The sequence below is a fragment of a genome, unplaced genomic scaffold (assembly GCF_019419815.1).
Source record: "Pyrus x bretschneideri cultivar Hongxiangsu unplaced genomic scaffold, Pyrus_bretschneideri_v1 Contig1, whole genome shotgun sequence".
NCBI lineage: Eukaryota > Viridiplantae > Streptophyta > Magnoliopsida > Rosales > Rosaceae > Pyrus > Pyrus x bretschneideri.
Window position 1 is genome coordinate 8,548,726 of NW_025999390.1, and position 27,925 is coordinate 8,576,650.

A 27,925-nucleotide genomic window follows, 5' to 3' on the forward strand; every position below is an offset into this window, starting at 1 on the left:
GATTTGAGGATCCCTAAAATCTTATCAAAGTAATACTACTATTACTGTTATGGGCTATTTTGCTGAAGAAGAGACGGCAGTAATACCATAACATTTATTTTGAATGTGTAATTACTCAAGTAGTTTTAGCATCAGATTTTCTTGAATAATGTATACGCAATTGATGAAGTCATCTCATCTAATTAGCACATTGAGTAAAGGTGAGTCTCAAAACAAACCGAAAAAATGCATATAGAAGTAAACTTTACAAAACCTGAATGTGGTAAAACTCAAGGCAAGACAAAACTCATAAACTAAGGAAAAAAGTGAGAAGATGAATTAAGTCAAAAGAGTAGTGGTTAATTTTTGTCTATTAATCTTTTTGAATTTATTAGATTCGAAGGGTACAAATTGATAGGAGTATGTGTAAGATAAAAATAGGTGTATGGAAAGCATCACCTAAATAAAAACTAAACGTATTTAAAACGCACTAGAAGGCAACAAAAATCTAACGAGACAAAATAATCCTGATTGTTGAGAAAAAAGTACACTACGATTAAGTGAGTAGACTTCTGGATACTCCACTTGAGTTTCATAAATCTTCAAAAAAAAAAAAACTACTAGCATTGCAAATAAGACAATTTACACAAACAAATTTCTTGAACATGCTTCTGCAAAGAAAGTTATGATAATACTTGAACACTAATTAGTGATTACTCAGTTTTAGATTTTGTCCAATGGAATTTAACACATGTTTATGTTTTTTCTGTTTTAAAAAATAATGGGCTATTTAACTTTTCTTGGGCTTCATTTTTTTATTGAGTCATACCAAACTCTAATCATTGAAGTAAAACTCAAATTTTAGCTTGTAAACCTACCCAATTTGCTAACTATTGGGTCAAATATGAGTTAATCCAAAATTAAAACTCATTAGGGACAAATTTAGGCCAAGATTCTCCCTGGATTAGTGGGTTGGGCCATTATATATGTGTATTTTTTTTTATATTTATAAATTCACTGAATCCAACGGTTAAGGTCTAATATTATCAAATCCAATGGTAATAAAAAAGATCTAATAGTCCAAATTTTAAATCAACTGCTAAAATAATTATATAAAAAAATTCTTTCATGTGTTTCATATTCTTTCATTGTGTTCCACGAGTTTTATGGTGTCAATTTAGTGATTTTTTTGGTATTATTGGAATCTAAATATTTTTAGGTTAAAATGTTCATAAAATTAAATTTGGATGGTCTACATAAATTTTTTTTTTTTTAAAGTTACTTTAAGAAAAAAAATATTATCCTGAATTCATTATTTAATAATCTTGGGCTAAAAATTTAATCCAAAGAGTTGGAACATAAAAACTGTTTGTGAGTTAAAACCTAAATTTGATGGGTTAAAAATTTTAGGTTTTAAGTCAAAGGTTAGAGATGGTCTACGTGAAGGATAATGCTTATGTCCTCCATCCCAACAATCATTTATTATCTTTATTATTATATAAAGATCATATATCCAAAAATTATTTAATTTAGAGATCTTTTATCTATTCATATGCATAAAAACAAATTGACGGTTTATCATGAAAATGCTACTTGTTACCAAAACAATTTATTGGTTTAACACACATAAATGACTAAATGACTTCCAAATTCAAAAAAATTAGATGATGATAAAAAGAACAAACAATTTCCATTTAAATGATAAATGTTCGTTAGTCGCAAGTGGGATAACAAATAAGTCTCCTAGAGCATAGAAAGCAGGTGCGGAGCCATGAGAAATATATGGGGGGAAAAGGGTGGAAGCATGGTAGGAAAAAGACAAGAGTCCAGGACAAGGCTATCTCGAAGCTAAGAGTGGGAAATTCCAAATTTTAGTCTTGTATTTACATCTAACAGGATGGGACCGATAATTCCCACCCTCAACTTTATAATTGGTTAGATTTTGCATTTTGTTGATTTTTTTTTTCTAATAATTTTGAATTTAGTTTTTTTGTAAAATCTATCTTGTTTTATTTTTGCAAACATTTCGATGTAAAAATTCAAAATTTGAACAAAAAAATTGTTGAGAAAATTAATTTTTAATGGATTAGAGAACAAATGGATGGGTAAAAGACATAAATACCTACCCTAAACCCAAAATTCCATTTTTCTCATCCCAAAATACATTCATTAGAGATGATTTGGACCTACATTTTGTGTGTTATAAGTATTTGATTGGTTATCTCAATAATTGAACCCTAAAAAAAGATAAAAATAAAATATAGAATAACATTATTATTTAATATATCAGGTAGAGCAAAAAATTGTAAAAAAAATGTTAAATTGCTACATAAGCCATCAAATATCATATTAATGTTTAAATTTGACATCTACTTAGTAAGTGGCTCTTTACCATAGTAGTGGAAAAGTGTTGCGCTCTTGCATGATATCATAGGTTTGAACTCTATCGGTAACTAATCTAACACCTAATCTAACAAAATTTATCGTTTGACAAAAATAAAAATAAAAAATTTAACATTTACTTTAAAGATGCTTTCATATGTCAATTCACGTAAGATTGATATACCAGTTGAAACTTTTTTCTACCTTCAATTATTCTCTTTTGAGAAATTTGATTTACCAAGATTTGACATATGAATGGTCTTTCCTTCTACTAAAACGATAGACCTGCTCGAAAACTCCAAAGGCAGCTAATTGGGCTGCAGCAGCATCTTCCCAGAAGCAGACGCCAGCACAAAACATTTGACTTGCTCTCTCAAAAACCATACCGGTGCCTCTAGTCTAGCCTCCACCCAATCAAACGCCACCCACCCCCGCCCCCACGGGGCCCACCCTGTATGCATGAACACAATGCACAACACCACCAATAAATAACTAATGCATTTTTATATTGTTGTAATAATATTTGTATCTGTGTTGACCAGTCTTTGATAAAACGAAGGCAACCAAGAGAAGAAAAACGAACAAGACGGCCGCCGGTTCGCTTGGCAATCCATCCATCCATCCTGCTAAAGGTGTTTGGTTGATGAGAAAGTGAGGGAAAAATACACAGAGAGAGATGAGCGGTCGGACGAGTGGGAAGAGAAGGGCGGCGGCGGAGGCGGAGCTTGCAATACAGTCGATAGGGTTGGGGTATGATTTGACCGTGGACTTGAAGCTCAAGTACTGCAAGAGGCAGCAGTCAGGGCTTGATAGTCGGTTGATCGTCATCGATGATGATCAAGTTCGAGAGATTGCGGTTCCGGGCGCAGGCGGCGTTTGCATACCCAATGTCCCAAAGTCCATCAAATGCGACAAAGGCGAGCGCATGCGGTTCGCCTCTGACGTCCTCTCCTTCCAACAGGTTTAATTCACCATTTTACTTGAGATTTAATTAGAAATTGAAAATCGAAATTGGGTGTGTATTCAGTTGGGGTTATGAGGTGTTTTAATTTTTTTAATAAATATAAGGGTACTCAATCAGTGATTTTATGAAATTTAACGGTTATTCAATCATGATTTTAAGTCGGTTTATTAAAATTCTTAGAAATTTTGGTGATTTTATTTTTTAATAAATATGGTGTATTCAATTAGTATTTTAAGTGATTTTCTGAAATTTAATGTGTATTCAATCATGATTATAAGATAGTTGATTAAAATCCTGTATTCAATTAATATTTTGAAGAAATTTATAACATTCCGGTGTATTCACTTTTAAAAGGTTTAGGAATTTGAGGAAATTGAAGAGATTTTGTGGTGTAGGTTAAGCTTTCACAAATCTCACATCTCTCCCAAGATTACTAAAATTTTACATGGACTCTACAAATCAATTAAACTCCGTCAAAATTCATGGATTTATAAATCCAATTAAATACACCCCCTTAATAAGAATTTGTGAGAATTAATTAATTGTTAATTGATTATAGATGTCGGAGCAATTCAACCAGGAAGTGGGTGTGTCAGGTAAAATACCAACGGGGCAGTTCAATACAGCTTTTGAGTTTACAGGAGGATGGCAAAAGGACGCTGCCAACACCAAAACACTTGCTTTTGATGGAGTCTCCATCACCCTCTACAGCGTTGCTCTCGATAAATCCCAGGTTGCCTTGTGTGACCATATCAAACAAGCTGTCCCCTCCTCCTGGGATCCCGCCGCACTTGCTAGGTTATTGCTTAATCCTCCCATTCCCATCGAATGCTCATACCACATGACTTTACAAAACAAACAAACAGACTCATTTAACATTTCATTCATCCATTCTTCATTTAACATTTCATTCATCCATTCTTTCTTTCCAGGTTTATTGACAAGTATGGCACACATGTCATCGTTGGGATCAAAATGGGTGGAAAGGATACCATATATGCCAAGCAGCAGCACTCCTCGCCTCTCCAACCTGCTGATGTTCAGAAAAAATTGAAGGACATGGCTGATAAAATGTATATAGATGCAACTGCTCACTCTAGTCTCACTTCCGCAAAGTTGAATGAGAGAGACAAGGTTTGAACAATTCGATCCTATGCTACGGTTAATACCACTCAATTCAAACAAACGTGCTTTTGGTTGTAGCACATAGAAACTTCTTTTAAAACCGCACATGCATTTACATACTCTCTTGGAAGTGCTTCCTAAGAAACCACTTAGGGAGTGTTTCTGTGCCAGAAGGTTTTACTCAGGAGCAAACCTAGCACTTTTACTAGTAATGCTTCTGCAGGTCATGTAAACCATTTTGTCAGAAACCCTAGTGGAAACCTATGATCCTTGAAAAAGAACCGGAATAAAGGATTGTTCCTATCATTGGATTGCTACAGGTTTTCGTGTTTCACTGTTGAGGAAGATGTACAATTTACATTTTGTTTATCAATTTAGATGCAGACTATTGTTTTGTGCATCCTTTGTTTTTTTCACCTGTAACAGTAAGAAGGTTCTTGAAATTTATTTTGGACCGTGTTTATGTGCCTGGACTTAATTAAGTTGATCTCTGCTCAAACCTGTCAAATTGTATTCGTGAATTTTGTCCATTTCTCTTTTTTATAGCTTTCATGTGTGATTTCACTATAGAGGTCGTTTCTTGTCACTTTGTGATGGTTCTTTGTGGTTGTTCATTATAATTTTCTTAAAACTAAAGTTTTAATTTAAATTTGAGTACAGTTTCAAACATATTATGTTACTGAGACTCAATATAGAACACTATTGAATGTATAATGGAATTGGTTTGATTTAGCAGATGCATTTCTTTTGCTACCGTGCCTTCATACAATGAAAATAATGCCAGATTTATATCATGTCATATTCTATAGCTTACTTAACCTCTGTTTTAATTTGTTTCAGTTAGTCAAGGAGTCAAGGGCTATCATGGATAATATCCCATCCAGTTCTTATGCTACTGTAGAGGTGAGAAAAGATAAGAAAGATCTCTTTTTAAATTGGACTTTTGTTGGGTCAAAGATCCTTCTTGGTACAACTTAGACCAAGTGTACATTGCAGGTTCTGATTGTTATTGAACACTCCTGTAACCATCTGTATCAGTAACAATGCTGTCATTGTCATCATGTTGTGGTGCTTACCAAAATCATATTTTTCATATTGGGTTTACCCATAACATGTTAGATGTCCTTATCTTTTCTTGCTGTAAGCTTTTTGATATAATTTCTTGCTTCTAGTTGGTAACGGCTTCTGGTTATAGAACCATAAAATTCAAATACCATCAGCATCTTAAATCTTGGAGCGTGCAGAGGTTAAAACTGTATGCAGTTATGCAGGGGATGTCCTTAGCCTCATTTGTTTAATGTCTTAAATCTTGGGTTTGTAATTCAGTTTCAGGATATTAAATTCATGTGCAAGCGGAAGGGTGGAAGCTTGTATAAAAATCTGCCTCACGTTGATTGGTGTCAAACAGTTCAGACTGAACCTGATGTGATCTCTATGTCATTAGTTCCTATCCAATCCTTACTGAGTGGGATACATGGGAGTGGATTTTTGAGCCATGCTATTAATCTCTATCTTCGTTGTAAGCTGAATCCTACTTTCCTTAGCAAATTAATTTATTTATAAAGTTCTAATTGCTTGCCGAGGGAACTAATATCCTCTGAAAATAATATCCAATATGACACAACACAACAGGCTTTTTATGAAATTTACTTGTGCCCTACAGTTTCAAAATTCTCCTAGTTATGCTTAGCTTTTATAATGCCCTTTTTTGTGAGTTGTATCTGAATCCAGTACTCATTTGAGGGCGATGAAGGTGTCCTTTTTTGTGAGGTACATCTGAATCCAATACTCATTGGAGGGCGAGTATGTAGGTGTCCTGTTTTGTGGTAATCTCCATGTGCTTTGTCGGGTTCTCCTCCTGACAGCTTAAGCTTGGATAGCTGTGATAACAGAATAGCTTTTGTATTCATAATTTTGTCAACAGCATGCTTTACATAAGACTATCTATCTTAGTGAATGCACTTTCTAGAGAATGACATAAATAATAGTGAGTGTTTGGATTTTTATTCCTGTGATTTGCCGAGTTTCTTCAGAATAAAGGTTAAACCTATGTTAGTGACTCCATCCCAGAAATGTATAAACATCCAATTCTGTAGAGGTAGATTCTTTATCTTATATTTTCTCCTGGTTCTTAGTAGCAAATCGACAATCTACCATTTTCATACTAATCCAAATTTCTCTCAAATTTCTGTTTAATTTTTTGTACAAACATACAAGAAATAAAGGAAAATGTAGTACAAGTGTTTTACCTTTTCCAATTTTCATCAAGCACAGATAAACCGCCAATTGAAGAGCTGCATCAATTTTTGGAGTTTCAACTTCCAAGGCAATGGGCACCGGTGTTTGGTGAGCTTGCTCTTGGTCCTCAGAGGCAGCAGCAAAGCGGTGCATCTTTACAGTTTAGCTTCATGGGTCCTAAGCTTTATGTTAACAAAAATCCGGTAATGGTATTAGTATTGTGTTTTCTTAAAGATAGAAAAGCTTACTGTGTTTTCTTTGGATCTTTGTCCTAATAATGCATGTAAAAATGGATGTATTGTCCTGGATTTTCCATTAGTTAAAGTTGACTGAAAAGACGATAGATTAAGCATTAAGCATTCACAAACAATTTAGGGAATGCATGATCATTATTTTCTGTTAGCATAAGCTTGATTATGATATTTTACTGGTGATTCCTCTACACTATTAGCAGCTATTTAGGCCTAAACCCTCACTCTCTCAACAATGCATATTCATAGTTAAAATACCAAAAACTTGAGTGTTGCGGTTAGTCTCTTCCCCCCTCCCTATCTCCTTATGATACGGGAAAATGTGTTTAAATAATTTACAGGAAATGACATTGCAGAGTTCTTATGGTGGTAGATTATGGTTTATTATGCATTTAGTTAGCATCATGGTGATTGATTTTTGATGAATTACATAATAGGTTGATGTGGGTAAGAAGCCGGTGACTGGCCTCCGGTTGTATTTGGAGGGAAAAAGAAGCAACTGCTTGGCAATTCACCTGCAGCATCTCTCTACGCTGCCAAAGACCTTCCAGCTCCAGGATGCAGTGAATGGAAATATCTCTCGACTTTCATCAGACCGTAGATACTTCGAAAAGGTTCAATGGAAGAGCTTCTCTCATGTCTGCACAGCTCCTGTTGAGGCTAATGATGATTTGTCCGTTGTCACTGGCGCTCAATTTGAAGTTGGAGACTCTGGCCTGAAGAAAGTTTTATTTTTACGGCTTCATTTTTCTAAAGTAATAGGTGCGACTAATGTTAGACAGGCTGAGTGGGATGGTTCCCCCGGCTTGGCGCAGAAATCTGGATTAATTTCAACCCTTATTAGCACCCGTTTCTCGAGTGCTAAGAAGCCACCTCCTCAGCCTGCTGATGTGAACATAAACTCGGCTGTGTATCCTGGGGGCCTCCAGTGCCAACACAGACACCTAAACTATTGAGGTTTGTGGATACGACCGAAATGACAAGAGGACCGCAGGATTCACCTGGGTATTGGGTTGTGTCGGGGGCAAGGCTTATCGCTGAGAATGGTAAAATATCTCTACGAGTCAAGTATTCTCTGCTGACCATGATTTTGCCGGATGAAGAGATGCAAGATAACTACTGAAAGCTCGTCTGGCACGTACTCGGATGTTCGTATTCGCATCTCTCAGATGGAGGGCAGGGATTCTGTTGGAATGTTTGTCGAGTTTGGGTTTGGTTGTACATAATTTATTTTGTAATATGTAACTTCCTATGTAAATTCTTCTTTATTCTTTTGTTAAGTAGATTGAACTTGTCTTTGTGGTGATATTTGGATATTTGAATTGGATGAGTTAATTGACTAGGTTGGTTTGTTGTGGTTTCGTTTTTGAATCGCTATGTTGTTTCTTTTTTCCTTGGCTAATTGTACAACAAAAATGCTACTCTTATCCCATTTTTCACACCATGTTTGCATCACACCTCTCTAGTAAAGATGAGATTTATATGTGTAGGTGAGTTATACTCTTACTAGAGAATAGGTAGAAATACGATATGAAAAATATGATAAGTGTCGCATACTCATCATATAAATCATAATCTTACTTTGGATGGGGGTTTTTGGTGGATCCAAGGAATTTACTAGTGATGGGATGGGAGTAGGAAATGAAGGGGTTAAAGATGGGGGTTTTTGGTGGATCCAAGGAATTTCGTTCGGTTCGTGACCGTTTATCATACATTGTGCGGTAAAAAATCATTTCAAAATTTAAAATTTAAAGTTAAATATAAATAGTACCTAACGAAAACTGACCATGTACGATGAACGATCACGATCACAGAATCCTTAGGATCCCCAGGAAAAGGATCCGACAGGAAACCTTTCCAAAGATGAAGGGGTTTTTAGGTTCCAAGAAAGGGAATTTTGATTTATATTTGTTAGCAATTTGAAAATGGAAAATATAAATTACAACTGTGAAAAAGAAAGTTTGGATTAAGAACTTACAGAAACGGTTTCATGGACATTCAAATTTGTCTAAAATTGTTTTTTTTCCCCCTAGGAATGGTTTTCAAAATTTTCAGATTGGATAAAAATAATAATTGGAGTTCCCAACACGACATGCCGACGATGCTCTAAAAACCGATACATGGTAGTCCGACAGCAGATAAGGTCATCTTCAACTGAAGGGTTTAGAGGGCCAGAGGGTCAAAAATAGCTCGAAAATCGTCTTCAACCGAGGGCTAGGCCAGAGGGCTCATGGGCCCCACGGAATCTGAAAGGGCCCAAGGGCTAGAGGGTTGGCCCCTTCCAGCCAGCCCCAGGCTGACCATAATTTTTTTAGGCCATCTCCAACTGAAGGGTCCAGAAGGCCAAAGGGTCGAAAATAGCCCGAAAACCGTCTCCAACCGAGGGCTAGGCCAGAGGGCTCTGGAATCTGAGAGGGCCCCACGAAATCGAAAAGGGCTAGAGGGCTGGCTATCTATTTTTTGCTTATGTTGGATTTCCTGTCGGTTATAACTGATAGGAAGTTTTATTATTATTTTTTATTTACAAAAATTTTCCTATAACTTCTATTTTTCTTTTCATATATTTTTTTTAATTCTATTTTTTTCCTATAACTTTTATTTTACAAATTTGTTTCATTTTTTTTTAAATTTCATTTTTTCCTATAACTTCTATTTCACAAAATTTGTTTCCTTTTATTTTAAATTCTATTTTTTTTTTCCTATAACTTCTATTTCACAAAATTTGTTTTGTATTTTTTTTAATTCTATTTTTTTCTATAACCTCCTAAGCCATTATACAACATTAAATTAAATTAAGTAAAGTGAAACAACATTAAACAATATTAATAACATTAACCAACATAAAAATTATACAATATAAAAAAAAACATTTAACAACATGAAACTTAAACAACATTTAAGTTGTAGTTTTTAAATAATAAACTATGTTTGGCCTTATGGTCCTTTGCCCCTCGGTTGGAGACGGTTTTTTGTGACATGGCTAAAACAAGCCCTCTAGCCCTCAGTTGGAGACAGAGGCAAATATGGTCATGTTATGTTCATTAAAATATTAATATCTTGGAGAATCTTGGAGAGCCAGATGGCTAAAACGAGCCCTCTGGCCAGTCCTCGGTTGGAGATGGCCTTAAATGTGTCGGATTTCCTGTTGGTTATAACTGATAAGAATAATTTAGATTATTTCAATAGTGTCGGTTATAACCAACACGAATAGTGATTTAAATATTACGGCTAGGCATGAATATTTTTTATTAATTACTATTCATGTCGATTATAACTGACATGAATAGTAATTTGAATTGCAATAGCGTCGGTTATAACCGACACAAATAGTATGAAAAAATTTGAATACAACGGCTAGCTGACTGCAGCTAGCCGTTTTATTCCTTTTTTTTTTTTTTTTTTTTTTTGAATTTAAACCTTTTTTTTCTTCTATATATATGGTGAAGCTATTTCAATTCTTCACTTCATCTGCAATATTTCCTTCATCTACAATGTTTCTATCAATTTTTCAACAATTTCCTTCAATATTTTTTTCAATATTTCCTTCATCTGCAATATTTCTTTCAAATTTTCAAAAATTTCCTTCAATATTTTTTCAATAATAAATTATGTTTAGCCCTATAACCCTCAGTTGAAGATAGTTTTTTGTGACAAGGCTAAAACAAACCCTATGGTGCTTTGGCCCTTGGTTGGAGATGGAGACAAATATGACATTGTACTGTTCATTAAAATATTAATATCTTAGAGGACCAGAGGGCTAAAACAAGCCATCTGACTAACCCTTGGTTGAAGATGGCATAAAAATAAGCAACCCTAAAGGATTTGAAAAGTACAATTTTTTTTTTTTTTTAACAAACAATATTATCGAGAAGAAGGTGAGCTTAGCCTCACATAGAGCTATCAATAATGTGGTTCAAATTCACCTTCAATGAGAATGGAACCTAAAACCTTTCACTTACAAATTAAGAAGAATACCACTAGACTAATGTACTAAACGGCGAAAAGTACAATTAAAATCGAATAATTCAACTTGCCTATCAACCTAATAGTCATGTCGCCAAATTGATGAAATATTTCATGCTCCACTACTCTATGCAGAGCCAGTAAGAAAAATATTACAGAAAAAAATGAAATTTCAAAATGTGGCATTATCAATGGGACAGAAAAGTGAACATGCTCAAACAAAGGACCAAGTTAGAACACTCCCTCCAACCAGACCAAAATATGATCACCTACTCGGAACAGCTTACCCTACCGGCCAAGGCCTGCAACCAAACCTTTACTAAAACAAGACCTAACTTAAATACGTAAACCCAAAAGGAGAAAACAAGATTTAGAGAATAATGTTTACCCTAATTGAGTTACAATTCGTTGTACAAAACCGAAATCATCTATAAAACATCACAGCTTATTTGGTTTTCTTCTCTTCTTCTTCCTTAACAGCAGTGACATCTGCACCATCCGTGACCTCTGCACCACCCGTGACCTCATCGTCACCACTGAAACCAAATTCATTGACACGCTTCTTGTCCACTGGGTAGACCCATCTCTGGTATACGTATATCAGAAATATGACATCTGCCAGCCAAGAATGAAAATCAGTAAAACGGGGAGATAAATATACGAACCAAAGTCCAACCAGCATTCAAACAAACAAAGAATCAGCTACTCTCGTACTACTTTCAAATAAGCATTCAGAATAAGAGAGTCGCTTAAATGTAACACGCTAACCTAGGCGCAAGAATGGGCGAACTTGAGTAGAAATTTTTCAGTGTGCCAGGAATACAGCCCAGTCCACCAAGTGTATCACCAAGTGGAAAACTTTTTTTTTTTTTCAAGTGTCCAACTAATTTTATTATTACAGTGGGTATTACCGCGCTGTGTTCCCGGCACTCGAACTTGAGAAAGAAAAAGCCAGACACAAATTTCTAGCTTAGTAGCAGTGTTTTACAAAAGGAGAATCCAGAACACAAATGCAAATCACTGACAGTTTACCCTCCAAAGATTAATCTTAACAGCATTTCAAATATCATAACTAAGCATCTGCACACTGCTTCCCAAACAAGAAGATTACGGGTTGTTTGGGTTTTCAGTCCCACACAGAGCTTTTAAGGATGAACTATTTTTTATGAGCTACGTCACACTGTTTGACATATCAACATGATGGTAACCTAAACAGGATTCTGCCACCAATGTTTACTAGCTCACTCAAATTTCAACAAGGTAACAATGTAATCGCAAACACAGGTTATGGACCAAAAAAGAGCACAGATTTTATGGTATATGACTACTGCAGAAAATAAACCACAACTCACCATCACGGAAGACCGAAAGGCGATGTAGCATTGGCATTTTTATGACGAAGGCAAATAGATCATCAATGATGGTGTTGAGGAACTTGTATGTCATCTGCCTCCATGGCATATGAGCCACTGACTTCAGCTTATAGTTAATGAACAATTGAGGGCACATCATAATAAAACCTGCAGTGACAATGTATTAAAAACAAGTGTGACACCAGCAATCATCAATTTTTAACCACAAATAAGACTAACGACCAATATATGCAATATAGGAAGATTGACATTTACGTCGTCAACTCATTATTATGAAGTGCAGACTCTTTTCAAAGTCAATTAAACCAGGGTTACCAAAGTTAATGAAAATGGTAGTACTAACTTAATTCTCACTGGAGAGTGAAAAATATAAAGCTATCCTGAAATACAGTTATAAATTATAGTGATTAGTGCAGCCTCAATATGAGGTCCCTCATACCGTCTTTGATACAATCATACAGAGTACTGAAATGGTTTAAACTGATGACCAAGTTGTGCAATTTTCGACTACAGTAATGAGAAATATTAGCATATAAAAACAATGGGGGGGAACCAAGAACTTACCAAACATGTAGACACAGCTTGTGAGTGAAGACAGAATCCAAGAATACCAGCTCTTGTGACGCTCATACTTAAGCGAGTAAATAGCAGAGCATGCAACAAGGAAGAAGAGCACATATGACAAATACTTCATTGCCATATCATCATATTCTTTTGTCCTATTCCCTGCATATGACTCACGGTCTCGGAACCTCAACTTAGGTATCCTCCCGGTTCTATCAATCTGGAGATGGAAAAGACACTAATATTAAGCTTATAAGCCAGAGATCAGGATCATTATTTAAAATAGCTTTGTTATGTCACTGAGTTTCAAATCTGCAGAGTTTCAAACGTATAGAGGATTCCTGATCTTTTGCAGGAATAAATTTAAAAGATGCAAACAAACGTTCTACACGCACATTCCAAACTCATGAGCATAACTCCAAAAGAGTAGCTAGAATGTCAAAAAATGAGGAGAAACAATACAAAAAACAAAGTGAGGTGATTTATTTAGCCTAATCACTTCTGTGACATTATGCAAATTTAATCCGATACCTCTATGTGCATCGCCTTCCCAATTTTCCAAAACTCAATGCAGCAGCCAATTCCAGAACTTGCAAGTATCATCCATGAAGTATCATTATCAAGTAGATAGAGGAAGACAATGAGCTGACATATGAAGCTCACAATAACAGACTTTGCAGATAGTCCTTCCATAGATTTATTTTTGTTCCAGAATTGAATATCTGCAGAGAAAGAAAAATTAGACTAAAAATCCATGACATATCCTCAATATGTTTTTAAGCAAGCAAAGACAAAAAAGAACTATACTTACCATTCTTGAATGCCAAGAAGTCAAACACTGAATGAAGTAAAGAAACAACCATTGTGATTACAAGGAGGTAGGGGTTTCCTTCCAAGAATACTCTCTGGAATGCATAATAAATCAATTAGCATTTGAAAAAACAAGAAAACCAATAAATATCACAAATTCGTCCTCAAGCAGCAAGATTCATGAAAAACAATAACACTACAGCACATATCCCCAGAACCACACCCCTCCCTCCAAAATAACTTATGCATCTTGCATTACAAAGCCACACAATCCTGGAACAACCCAGCTCAAATTTGGCTACCAAAACCGCCTAAACCAGAAGCACAAAACAGCCAAGGCAGTGCAGAAACAAATTATCTTCACTCTCAGCACCCTCCCATTAGCAAAGAACCTTCATAAGTAAGATTTACAAGAAATGCCCCTGAAAAATCCAACTTCCAGTTCTTCCAAGATTGCCTAGAAGGATGCAGTTTAACACTAATTGTGATTAAAAAAAAAAAAAAAAAAAAGAAAGGAAACTCCCCCAGTTTCCTCATCACTAAGATCCATATGAAACCCAGAATTCCACATCAGTGCATAGGAAAGAGGATGAAGACACATACAATGCTTATATTACAATACATTGCATATCTTTTGTTTGTTTTTTGAACTCCCCAATTTTTTTATCGACCAAAACAATAATCTGATTTACCATTTTTCAAGCACTGTAGGAAGTATATCAAAATCTGATAACTGAGTTTATTAAAGGCAAATGCCAGAAATCTCCTACAGTAACAAAAATAAGCAATACCTTCAGTTCATCAGCCTCACCCTCGAGCATGCTTCCATAACTACGGTGAATCTGGAAAGACTGATCAATCTGCAGGAATAGTTGCCATTTGGTCATGCTTATGGGACCTATCTCCAGATTTAGAGGTAATTCTTTCACCGTCTCATTAATTGGTATCAACTTATCTCGAAGTAACCAAAATTCATTGAAGAAAATGGTTGGAAAGTAGTCCCCTGAACTAGGCTCAACATTCAAGTCTGCCAATCTAAAGTTAAGAAAACCAAAGCTCCAGTCTTAGGATATTTTACCTCAGACACCCCACATTTTAGTCAAGTTAATGCTTGCTACAACCAAAAGACAAAGGTGACAAACATAAATCAAAGAACTTATGAAGATCACATATTTTCAATCGACGATGTTAACAATAAAAACACAAATTCCAAATTATTTTTTTCCATACTGAAAAGCACCATACCTATGCATACAACCACCAAGAATACAATTTTTATTTCACATCTAAAACCCTCATCCCCCTGCAGGGATTTAATATATATTGGGAGCTGTAATTTGTCATAAAAACATGAAACTCAGAAAGCAAACCAAAAACAGAAATGAATGAATAAAAAAACAGAAGAAAATTATAATGTTGGTACGTGTCTAGTTTTTGTGCAGTGGCAGAAAACTAAGATGTTTTTAACTGGTATCTGTTAACCACCAGGCATAACTTTGTTGTAGCATGTAGTTAGACACAATGAATAAGGGAAACATATTATTCAGCCAATGTCCAGAACTAAAATGTGTTATCATGAAACCAATCATGCAGAAATTTCAATGATATGGTGTAGTCCAATCGATCCCCATCACCAGCAACCAAATTAATAGGGGAAAGTGTACAGCACTAGATTCTACAATATGCCAATATTTGTTGGTGAGTATACTTACATGCACATAGACAAACACAACGTACTTCACAGTCAAATTAGTATACGCCACAGAAACATGTAATGCAACGAACTGTTGCATTAACAAACATTCCAATACAGATATTTCACCAAACAAATTTCATAAAAGACCATAAAGTATGGCTATGAAAGACAGTATGGCAAATTAGAAGGATACAAGGGGCAACATTAGGTGGAACAGCATTATGAGGGTACCTGCAGAGGAAAAAATAAAGTCAAAAAAATGGAAAATTCATTTGAGAAAAATATGCTTGTACGTGGGAGAAAGAAATGCTAGCAATATGAAATAAGCACATTTTCTCTTTAAAATATAATACACCAATTGCAATTTTATAAATAGTTTATTTTGGGAACTTGGCAAAATGAAATACCATTGAAATTAGCCTACAATATCTTAACTTTCGAATTCGGAAGCAAGTTCTTCTAAATAAGATATTCTGTCAAGAACTTGCAAAACCTTACAGTTGCATCATACTCAGAAAGCTTACCGTGTAAAATCATCGACCAAATTAATAGTAATATTTGGTTTCCAATATGATACCCACTCCACAGGACCATCATCTTCAGAATCACCTTGAGTATCATCAACTACCTAGAGTAACCAAGATAAATTTCATCAGGATAAATAACCATAGCACTTTAGAAGAAGAAAAAAAGGACAGAAACTCATGTTTCTTATCATGAGAATTTGAAGTTGCTGTTCTAACTTCTCTATTTCTTTTTTTTTCTTTTTTAAATACAAATATATTGAAAACCAAGACAAAGATACAAAGAACTTGGTCAAGGACCAATCGACACCAAACTTGAAGTAATTGTAAGATTTCAGATACAAATTAGGCTATTCTTCATTCTCCCAATCACCCCACCAACAGCCACAGTATCCGACTCCCTTGATCGAATATCACCAACCTTCTAGCCTTGAACTATTAAAAAATATTCCTCCCCACCCCCCTGGGTCCACAATGTTCCAATCTCCATAGTTCAAAACCACTTTTAAGTGAGAAAGAGGACTCAGACAGTGACCTATACCAAAAAACTTTTAAATTAGCAACCAACCATGATATAAAGCCAACAGTTGAAGCTCTTTGTAGGTCCATTAAGTCTAGAACTCAATAGTCCATATCTACATCCGTATCCATAGTTCCCATTAAAATCCAGCAAATATCACTTTCAACCCTTTCAGGTGGACTCTTCTAGCCCACCCAACCCCTTGTTCAGGGTGTAATTCTTTATAAAACTACTGTTTCTTCTCGCAAGAAAAAGACCAAACATATAGATAGAGATTCTAGTATTCAAATTTCATTTATTAATAGTAATCTTTTTGTTTCTTTTTATTTGAGATACAGACAATTTTATTGCTAACAAACAATAGCACTAGAGGGAGCAAAAAATAAAAATAAAAAAATGGTCAAGAAGAGAAGCAACTGGAACCAAGCAGTAATCCAAACAATTTCTGTAAATAGCAAATAGAAAAGAATACAACGTACCTCAACAAGTGGTTCCTTCTCATCAGAATCTTTTGAGCCCCCCAGCAAACTCCTCTTTTTATCAGCTTTCGACTTTGGCAGGTGTGTCACAATAGCTGACAGCAACAAAAAGAGAAATTAACTTATTCATGATGAGATGGAAGAATTTGAAAAGAAAATGAACAAATGAACTCTAGGAGACAATCTTACAGTGTGTCTTTCCAAATGCAGCAAGAGGCTGATATTCCGGATCAGTTGGGTCTGGAGGGTATCCAGAGCGTGCAAAGAAAACATGAGCATAGAGACTTCCATTGTGCTTTAAGGCCTGAAAGAAGAAATATTTCTACTTATACCTTTGAATTTGGCAGCCTACCAAATACTAGTACATGAGAAAACACATGGACCGTGTCAAATTTACAGAAGTTTAAAAGTAATACCTCAGATGGATAGTACTTCGTAGACAGAGTCCGGGTACTCTCTGGCCCCCAGACAGCATACGGGATATTAGTTTCATGCCACACAAGTTCACGTTCACTGCCGAATTCATTGAACTTCTCGCGTTCGGAAATATACAACCACATATCCTGAGGAGAATACATAAATTACAATAAATTTAATTCTAATAATAAGAAAAGTAACAATAGTATTAAGGCAAAATCAGGCATACTCCAGAAAAGAATAACACTTAGCCGCAGTATTGACTTAACCCTTTTAACTGTCAAAGATTTAAACCCAAAATGCTCTCTTTTCCATAACCAATCACCAAGACTAAAACTTTCATTCGGTGTATATCTTTCCCTGTATATCCACTTTGGTTCTACAATCATAACGTATGTGTTCATTTCCTTTCCACTTCAAACGTCCATACACAGACACGGACACACACACACACATATCTCGTGGCTGCTACAAATATGTATCTGATACAACCACCAAGTAATGAATATTAACTTCAATTTGTAAATTTCTTGAGGAAACAAAGCCAGAACTTGAAATTGATGGGTGAAAACAAAGAGAGATCTTTTTTTTAGAAGAATAAATACAAAGAGAGATGGAGAGAGAGATGCAGACCAGGGGTTCAGCCTTTTGGAAGAGATTGGAGCTGAGCTGAGAGGGGTCAGAAGGAGCCTTCTTGGGAGAAAAGAATTTGGAAGCGAAGTACCAAAACACAGCCATCCGTATGATTCCAGTGATGCTCTGACCAAACCCTCCGCCTCTTCCTTGCTGCTGTCCTCCTTGGACTTGACCATCCGCTGCCGCTGCCACTGGCGGCGCCATCTTCTTCTTCTCCTTCTTCTCCTTCTCAGTTGGAGGTTTAGGTTTCGGAGAGGGAGAGAGAGATCGGTGAGATCGAAGTAGAGGCGTGAAGGAGTGTGAGAGAGATATTTGTAGTTGTTTATTATTTGATGATCTATCGAAAAAGTAGGAATGGAAATAGTGCTTTGGCGAATCTCTAATTCCACTCCGCTCTTTTAATTTAATTTAATTTAAGAATTATCACTTTCACTGGATCGGAATACTGTTTACAAAACTTTCTTGTGTTGTGTTATATTCAATTTTTAATTCTAAATATTGTTATACTTTTTCTCCTCCTACAGTACGTTCCATACTTTTGTTCAAATTATTTTTTCATTTGATATTTTACGTAATCCTAACAGTTTATCAATATCTTCTATAAACTTTGACCAAAATTTTGCTTAACCATGTTAATGTCTAGATTATCAAACGGCATTCTAACACTTTAATGAATTTCACTCTCATCATCTTCTAAATTAACTTGTTTATAATTACTAAATCTAACTGTTGCTTCTCTTGAGTGAGTGTTATAAATTTGTGTTTTATTTAGTTGTTTATTTTATTTTACTTGTAAATTATGTAGTGTCCGGTGAGTTCATTCTAAAATGTCATTGTCTACAGATTTTGCTTTGATCATATTGATATGTTTGCTACCAAAAATTAGGATCAAATTCTGAAATTCTAGATTGAACCTATGATTATAGTTATAAAAAAATTTCCTATATACAATATGTTAATTCACAAATTTTTGTATTCTTGTTAATACTCAAAATTGGGAAGTCAAAAGACCAGTACAATCAACCCTCAATGGAACTCGGGTAAAGGTTAAATAAATAAGAAACACAAAGTTTAAGTGGTTCATCTTAAAAATTGAGTTGCATCAATTGTATACATTTGACGTGGATTGCAAAAATGCTCCACAACAGTGTGATGTAAATTTACTTTTGTGTGTTTGATCGCTTATATAAGATACTCATCCCTCTTATGTAGCCTCTTAGTGAGCCCCAAAAATCCTGAGATTTCAACTATTTTACCGCTTTAGCATTAAATGAATTAAATACGTAGACACCACTTGCTGGCTACTCCATTATTCAATTGATCCATGGAGATAAAGTAACAATTGCTCAGAGCTAGTTACAAGATTTCCTGGGCCAACACATGCCAAGCACCTCGCTCGGCCTAAAGTGGAGTGCATGCAACGCTTCCACTATTTTAATTTCGTTTTAGTTCTTGCATGTACGTTGTTAGTCCATATTCCGAATAGAGATCACCGTTTTCAATTGAGCAGAGACTGGTTGAAAATATAGAGAAAAAATGCATGTTCTTAAGGCTCAAGTATTTAAATATCATGTGATGGTAAAACTCAGCTCGCTCTGTCGTCCACACGTCACTGTGGAGCTTCAGGTCGGCTAGTATGGTGACTTCTTTAACTGGAGGTTTCAATAAGCACATGTTACCTCTCTTCTTAACTTGAAGAGAATCGTTTTCGGAGCAGCAGAAAGGAACGCCATAGATGATGACCCGAGAGAGCTCTCACAGATGGCAAGAAACAGCCCAACTTGAATTGCAGTAGCCTGCTATCAAATCTCCCTGCAACACGGGCTGCAACGTCGCCAATCTAGAGACCATTTCGCTGTAAAACAGTGAATGTGATGAAGTGTGGGAAATTAAGGAAGTCGAGAGACCATTGTGCCCACAACAACAGGTTACAGCAGCAACATCACCAGTCTAGATAATACGCACCATAGCTACATGATAAGATTTGATAAAGTTGAAGATTCCTTGATGCATGCGTTTAATCATATAAATTAAAGCGGAATTATGTTCTAACTTCCAAGGAAACTAAATACGAACGGTTAATACTCATTTTCGATAAGATGTAAGTATTTGTTACCATTAATGAAAGTAACTCCATGTGGGAGAGTGAAGCTGCTAGTTGACAAATTGAAACGGCAAAAAAATAAAGAGCTTCAAAAAGAAAATGTGCCAGAGGATTGGTGTTCGAAATCTGACAGAGGAGACATTGTGCCTGAATCAAGCTGTTCACTAGAGAAGATAATAGCAAGTGAACTTGACGACAAAGAAAAGTTGAGTGATTCATTCTGGTTATTAGAGAAATGTATGATAACCTAACAGAGTTCGAGAAAGCCTGTGACTGGTACACAAGGAGTTGGAAAGTACCGGTTAATTGATGACTTGGAGGTACGTTGGTATTTTCGATAACATTATACAACACGCCTTGTGTTTTGTTCTTTTTACAAAGAAATAGCATAGGTAGAATTAACAAAAATGCTTTTATAATTTCTTAGTGTAAAGTAACATGATATGTACTATTTTTTGTTTGGTAGATGCTTACGCTTATGCATAATCGCTAATTCTTAGGGTAGACATTAGCTAAAATTGATGCAGGTAATGTTCTAAACAACGCTGACAATCGGCAAAGAACGTTAGAAGCATACGAAGAAAGTTGTAGGTATGTTTTCTCTAAAGAGCTGCTGCATTCGTGCTCGTGGTTGTACGTATTTGAAATTGTAAAATACAAGCTTTTGATACAATAAACATCTAAGGTCAGATAAAAAAAAGAAAGACACCAACTTGTATTTTACAATTTCAAATATGCACAACCACAAGCATGAATGCAGTAACTCTTTAGAAAAACCATACCTGCAGCTTTCTTTGTACGCCTCTAATGCTCCTTGCCGATTGTTAGTGCTCTCAAGAACATTACCTGTATTAATTTTAGCTAATGTTTGCCCCTGAGGATAGCGATTATGCGTAAGCGTAAGCATCTACCAAACGGAAAAGAGTACAAATCATGTTAATTCACATTAAGAAAATTATAAAAGCATTTTTGTTAATCCTACCTATGATATTTCTTTGTTAAAAAGAACAAAACACAAGGCGTGTTGTACAATGTTATCGAAAATGCCAACAGTACCTCCAAGTCACCAATTAACCGGTACTCTCCAATTCATTCTGTACCACTCAAGCGCTTTCTCGAACTCTCTTAGCTTCTCGTATGTTTCTTCATTAACCAAAATGAATCGCTGACCCTTTCTTTGTCATCAAGTTCACTTGCTATTATCTTCTTCATGTTTGCAAACTCACAGAGCTAAAAAATAAATTCACAATAAAGGCAGGAACAAATTTAATTATATATGAAGAATACAGTTATATTTCATGGTAATAAATTTGCAGTTAAACATGAAGAATAAATTTGAGCGTTGATGTGAACATAGTAACGACCATCCTCGGATCTTAAAAACATTTTATGACAGGTTCGACCTAGTTGAGTACTCGCTCTTTGCTGCTCTACAAGATCTTAAAAACATTTCTGTTTCCCCATATTTCTTAGCACGCAAACCACCACAAAATTCTCAACTCAATAACTGAAAATATGTGAAGATTGAATGCAACTGAAAAGCCAAAAGCCATAAGCCAAAATGTATACCTGAAAAAGAAGAGCGTGTGGAAAACCTCGAGGCAAGGATAGAGCTCGCCGATAGACTGACAAGCGCCAGGCGGGGAGGAAATACGTTTGGCACAAGTACTTGACAGAAAGATGGCAGTCGATGTTGGCCACTTGAGGGCCTCCGCCTAATGCCCTCTCTTCTTCAACATGTTACCGACGGCTCCCTTCTGCTTTGGCGTTCTCGTACGACTTCTTGGCTGAGCTCGGAGTCGCCATATCTCTTATCTCTGCTTCCTTCCTTGGTCTGAGGGTAGGGTTTGGGTTTGGGCGCTTTAAAACAACATGGGGAGACGATTGAGGGATCAACAACTCCCGCCAAAACCTGTCTGGTGGCCCCGTGAACCGCGACTCCTTGTTATAAATATTTTTGGATAATCGCATAGAACACATGTATCTCACCTTTTGTTGTATTATATTCTCATCTTATAAATTTAATAATCAAGACTGTTAAACTTTTTAAATTATTATTGAACAAATTCAAATAAACATTTGAATTGAAGATTGTCTATACATTCAAATGTATGAAACAGATTAGAAGTGTGAGTGCTAAGTAACATCATCAACCGTCTAATATTTTTATACATGTTAATGGTTAAATGATTTTTGATTTAAATGATTTTTTTATATTAAAAAAATATCTTTAAATGAAAATTACAAGATTTAAAGGTTCAAAATATGAAATTTATACTGTTAATAAATAATTCGTAAATTGTGAGATATGTACATTTCCCCATGAATGATGCAAGTGTTATCCAATATTTGTTTCTCTATTCAATATTTGGTATTTCTTTTCGAAACTAATTTTAACGCATTACGTGTGTTCCTGTTGCTAGAATTTATAATAATTGTTTTTTCATCAAGGAGCATGAATGATAATAAAAGAGTGGTTTCTGCTTGGAACACGTGAACAATTCAAAGTAACTCGGTGGAAATTCCTTCATTAAGAATTGGCGTCATTGGAGAATGAAGTGGGGCTGGTTCATGCATTTTTGTTGGTCAATGCATCATGCACAATGCACGTTGGATGAATAAGATCATTTTCAAAGAAGATGTCAAATTTTAAACATAAAATTTAAATTTGAAGGCTTATGTGGCACATTGATTTTTTTTTTTATTTTTAAATTTTGTTCTCTAACTGATATGTCAAATTTAAACCATTATGACACGTCCCGATCCCAATCGAGGCATGTTGGCTATCACGTGAGGGTGACATAGTCATGTGCAATGTGCGGAAGTAAACGTGATATGAAAATACGGATAAATAAAAACTTGCTAATTAATTACACTATACTAACATAACAGTGCGAGTGAAAATGTTTAGAGTAAAGGACACACATAACCAGAGCGTAGGTATCAGAATGCAGTCCAGAAGTTTAATTACTAATTATACAGATCATAAAAGAAACCCTACACTGGTGAATGTCTGCCAAAACCGCCGTGAAGTCCTCGAGAGCCACTGACACGAACTTCTATCTAGAACCTGGAGGGGCGTAAAACAGAAAGTGTGAGTGGGTAAAAACAAAACTTTCAAAACCATTTATCTTTTCAAATGTAATAACCCTCACTATAAAACCAGTATAAGTTTCCCAGAAAATAATACTGTAAACATATATGAAAACTATACTCGAGAATAACCAAACCATGTGTATGCCATGACAATCATCTCAACCATGAAAAAGGAAGCCAGGTGAATTGCACTAATATAAAGTGACGTATCAGTCGGAGTCACCTAACGTGACATGTACGATTGAATTTATAACTCAACAATCAAATCAAATCCTGCACACTAGTCGGAACCACCTATGTAGTCTGTACGACAGGTTAGGTGTAAATAAGTACGCTCAAGTGCTACGATCATGTGAAGGCTGTGTGAAGTATCGCAAGTCACCTATGAGTCGGAACCACCTAATGTGGTATGTATGACAGGCTGGCACCTGCCTTGGATCCAAGGTGCGCGTATGGTGTGGGAGGTGAATGATCACGTGAAGGCTAGGCCTTACCCTTGGGCGAAGCACTAACACCAGGGTGCAGGATATAAATCGCTAAAAGCAACTCATCATAATCATATACACTACCATCACAACCATCACCATATACTCACCTGAAGCTTACCTGAGCATCCACAATGTTGAGTAGTAATATGCACAACTATATTAAAGCATATTCTAATATGTAATGCATACGACATGGCATTTAAAACGTAAAAACCATTTAAACAGTTTATGGGAAACATAAGGCATAAATATGTATGTGTGTGTGTGTGTGTGTGTGTGTGTAACCCAAAAGCCCACTCACTGGTATGTATTGTAACATCCCACATCGCCCAGGGGAGTGGATCTTGTAAGTCTTATATGTATATTCTCATCTCTAACTGGCATGAGGCTTTTTGGGAACTCACTGGCTTCGGGTTCCGTAGGAACTCCGAAGTTAAGCCAGTTCGGGCAAAAGCAATCCCAGGATGGGTGACCCACTGGGAAGTTCTCGTGTGAGTTCCCAGAAACAAAACCATGAAGGCGTGGTCGGGGCCCAAAGCGGACAATATCGTGCTACAGTGGAGTCGAACAGGGATGTGGTGGGGGCCCAAGTCGGGATGTGACAATTTTGTATCAGAACCAATCCCTGGTTGGAAGTGTGCCGACAAAGATATTAAGCCCCTAAGGGGGGTGGATTGTAACATCCCACATCGCCCAGGGAAGTGAATCCTGTAAGCTTTATATGTATATTCTTATCTCTACCTAGCACGAGGCCTTTTGGGAACTCACTGGCTTCGAGTTCCGTAGAAACTCCGAAGTTAAGCGAGTTCGCTTGAGAGCAATCCTAGGATGGGTGACCCACTGGGAAGTTCTCGTGTGAGTTCCCAAAAACAAAATTATGAGAGCATGGTCGGGGCCCAAAATAGACAATATTGTGCTACGGTAGAGTCGAACTCGGGATGTGGTGAGGGTCCAGGCCGGGATGTGACATGTACCCGGGTCGTAACCCCCAAGTCTCGCCTGGCTGCACTTGTCCTATGAAAACGTCTCACTTATATGTGAAACAACTATTTTAATGTTATTTTTAAGCACATAACCATCACTATGAAATAACTTCTCATACGTTGCTCAATTGGGTGTTTGAATATACTATCGTGGCCTACTCAACACCCTGAGCATCCCCATATAGAATAATTTTTCAACGTCCCATGCACCCTCACGCACCGGCTAAGGTGTGGCTATACACGCTGGCCACGCGCGGTCACGTGCCTGCATGTTGACGGTAACCCTAACACCGTTAGGGAATATGCCGTTAAATAATAGGATATTCCATTAAATATACCTAACGCCGTTAAGAATATTCCGTCAAAGTTGACGGAATATGCTCTGTATTCTCCGGTGGTTCGTCGGATTCTGTCGTCGACCGTCGTTTGCGTCGTTGAAAACTGGAAAATTCTTAAACCTTAATATCTTCTTCGTTTTTCAACCAATTTTCATGAAAATTTTACCAAATGAAGCTCTAAATGAGTAGAACATGTTCTTACCTATTTAGAGTCCTAAAATCAACAGTATATGGTCGGAAAATTCTTCGATAATCCAGCCAAATCTGCAACTCGATAAACCTGAGTGTCCCAACGTCAAAATTGCTCTAAAATTGTTACAAATTGCTAGTGGAGCAAGAATAGTACCTTATTAAGTCCCAAAACTAGCTAAAACCTTCACGATCACGTCGGAGAAAATTACACCCCTCGCCGGAGCTTATGGAGTCACGGCACGGGTTTTCGAAGTCAAACCACTTAACAAAAGGTATCACCGTGTTCTAGGGTTCGAGAAGAATAAGAATCTAGAAACACCAAGTTCGATCCGTAGAGTTTTGGTTTAGTTTGAGGGTGAATGCTCTCGGTTATACGGACTGGGAAGAAAATTCGAGAAAGAGAGAGAGGATGCAGGTTGCACGTGTGTGCGTGTGTGTGTGGCCACAGGTTGGCCATATTAAAATGGCCTCAAGCCCTAATTGGGCTACATGCTTTGGATTCATGCAATTAAACCCAACCCAATTCCTTTATTCTTTTACAACATCTCCATTACGTACTCGACTCGACCCTAGTTTGCATCCACGTTCTCGTAACGTCGAATACCACTTACTCATGTCGATGGAAAAATGATTGAAGACCATATACATACATCCACGTCACAAGGCCCACAAGGACAAAATAGTCATTTCAGCGCACTCGAGAATAAAATATATTATAATTTGGGACGGGTCGTCACAATTATTTATTACATTATTTACTTTTTATAGTTGTAAGTTTGTAATTAGTATTTTAAAACCAAAGATAAGTACAAAAATTATTAAAAACATTTATTAGTTTCTAAAAATAGATTTGAAGCTGCTGTCAAATTTGACAGCAACTTCACATGCTGCCTTTCCATGTCGTGCTACATAGGAATTGATATTTTGGTTGGAAAACACTAGTGATATCTCTTTTTACCGTAATTGCTGATGTAGACTTTTTGACATTTCATTTGAATATGCTCTAAAGCTCTCCCTATCCCAATTTTAATATGGGATTTTTTTTCCCTATTAATTACTATGTAAAGTAATGACTAAATAGTTATTATATAAAATAATTAATTAACATCCATATATAATAACGACAATTTAGCAATCATATTTGTTTCCATTTTGAGTAAGGTGAATTGGCAAACAATTTAAATAAAATCAATTCCATCCTAGTTTGATTCCACATAATTTAAGTAAACAATTTTAATTTAAATTAGATTTTTGTTAATTCACTTCTTATTTCATTCCGATCACGCATTAACAAACATGCTGTTAAGTGTGTGAGATTGTTGTTCTTGTACTCTCCTATGTTCATCGAGTCTAGGGTAGCTCTTGTTGTACCAGTTATTTGATATTGTGGAAGAAGTTTCTACTGTTGTTCCATGGACAAAGGTACAGTAGAATCACGTAAATTTTTCGGTGTCCATTTTTCATAAATAATTAGACTAAAAATGGAAATGAAACCAACCAACAAGCATGACTCATTTGCTCTTTTACTAGTCAACAATTGGTTATGAAAAAAAAAAAAAAAAGCCAAGTCAATAGTCAACACGACAGGGTGATTAGTGGTAAAATCCTCCAAAAATGGAAAATGTTAAAACAAATTAAGCAAATCTGGTAGATAGTTTTGTTTGCCTTGCCTTGCCTGTCCTCCTTCCCTCACTGCCTTAATTGGCTTCTGTTCTGAGTGTAGGCCAGCCACACCATGCCTTCATTTTTAGCACTCTTCCTTCAACTAATTTCTTTCTTTCTTATATATAATAATTATATACATTAACTTCTGTACATCTCCTTAATCTCTCCCTAATTTTATTCCTACTTGTTCAACATTGTCAATTTCTCACAAATCCAGTCCATCGGCGTCGATGGCCACGTCAGAATTACGCACAACTAGCACCACCAGTCCATCGACCACATTTGTCCAAACAGACGCAAACACTTTCCGAGAAATAGTGCAGCGTTTAACAGGCGGCAGCAGCAGCGGCGGGGAGCATCATCATGAAACAGCTACACCACAAGTACTAGGGAAGAACAAGAACACCACCACCAACAATACGATTAATAACAGTAGTACTAGGAAGGTGGCGGCTTCTTCTTCGACAAGCAAACTCCATGAGAGAAGGCAATGTGCGAAGATGAGGCCCAAACTCGAGATTGTTAAACCCACAACCACCACCTTCCATTCCAAACCGCCGTCCCCATCAGTACTCAGCCCAAGTACAATGTTCTCAAAGCTGTCCATTCTGCAGCAGGAACAACTTGAAGAAAAAAAACTGTTGTTATTAGGGTCGTCATCACCGACGCTAAAGATGACATCTGGATCGTCGGATCACCACCACCACCACCACCACCATCATCATCAAGCAGTAATGAATGCTCATCATCAAGAACAAGAACAGGAAAAAGAAGAAGAGAAAGCCATCCAAGAGAGGAGATTTTACATGCATCCATCACCTAGAGGGGGCAGGCCACTAGAACTCCTTACCTTGTTCCCTTTAACATCTCCCAAATCAAGTCAAAACGAATAACAATTAGTTTCCTTATATAATATTTATATGCTTAATTTCAACTTAATTATTTGTCATTTAATTCTCAGTTTTTGGTTCTCTTTTAGCATTCTGTTCCTTCTCAATTATAGTCTGTTTTTGCTCAACCCCCTTAATCCTAGTGTCCATTACGAATGTTTTAAAAAGCGAAACCAAGACATTTCATAGATTACTCCGCCTAGACAAAAGCCTTCAGGCTTGAGGCTCAGCTTTAGGGGACCTAAACA

The 27,925-nt window shown here is 36.3% G+C and overlaps 3 protein-coding genes across 3 annotated transcripts; 2 read left to right on the forward strand and 1 right to left on the reverse strand.

Annotated features, from left to right (window-relative positions):
- The first annotated feature begins 2,882 nt into the window (after nucleotides 1-2,882).
- LOC103967921 (MACPF domain-containing protein At4g24290) lies at nucleotides 2,883-8,300 on the forward strand. Its single transcript, XM_009381249.3, is given in 8 exon segments — nucleotides 2,883-3,322; nucleotides 3,885-4,123; nucleotides 4,258-4,459; nucleotides 5,291-5,353; nucleotides 5,777-5,969; nucleotides 6,725-6,891; nucleotides 7,377-7,854; nucleotides 7,857-8,300. Coding segments are annotated over 8 exon segments (1,833 nt in total). The 5' UTR covers nucleotides 2,883-3,037; the 3' UTR covers nucleotides 8,063-8,300.
- Nucleotides 8,301-11,067: 2,767 nt separating this feature from the next.
- On the reverse strand, nucleotides 11,068-18,249 carry LOC103967920 (cleft lip and palate transmembrane protein 1 homolog). Its single transcript, XM_009381248.3, has 12 exons — nucleotides 17,919-18,249; nucleotides 17,285-17,431; nucleotides 17,058-17,172; nucleotides 16,869-16,963; nucleotides 15,870-15,973; nucleotides 15,539-15,576; nucleotides 14,441-14,676; nucleotides 13,651-13,744; nucleotides 13,371-13,561; nucleotides 12,840-13,059; nucleotides 12,255-12,422; nucleotides 11,068-11,517 (listed from the first exon to the last, which is right to left on the reverse strand). The coding sequence occupies exons 1-12, from the start codon at nucleotides 18,123-18,125 to the stop codon at nucleotides 11,348-11,350; spliced, it is 1,785 nt and encodes a 594-aa protein (XP_009379523.1). The 5' UTR covers nucleotides 18,126-18,249; the 3' UTR covers nucleotides 11,068-11,347.
- Nucleotides 18,250-26,978: 8,729 nt separating this feature from the next.
- Nucleotides 26,979-27,680, forward strand: LOC125477994 (VQ motif-containing protein 31). The gene has a single exon (XM_048585781.1). It carries the CDS (start codon nucleotides 27,018-27,020, stop codon nucleotides 27,678-27,680), a length of 663 nt encoding a protein of 220 aa, XP_048441738.1. The 5' UTR covers nucleotides 26,979-27,017.
- Nucleotides 27,681-27,925: the final 245 nt, after the last annotated feature.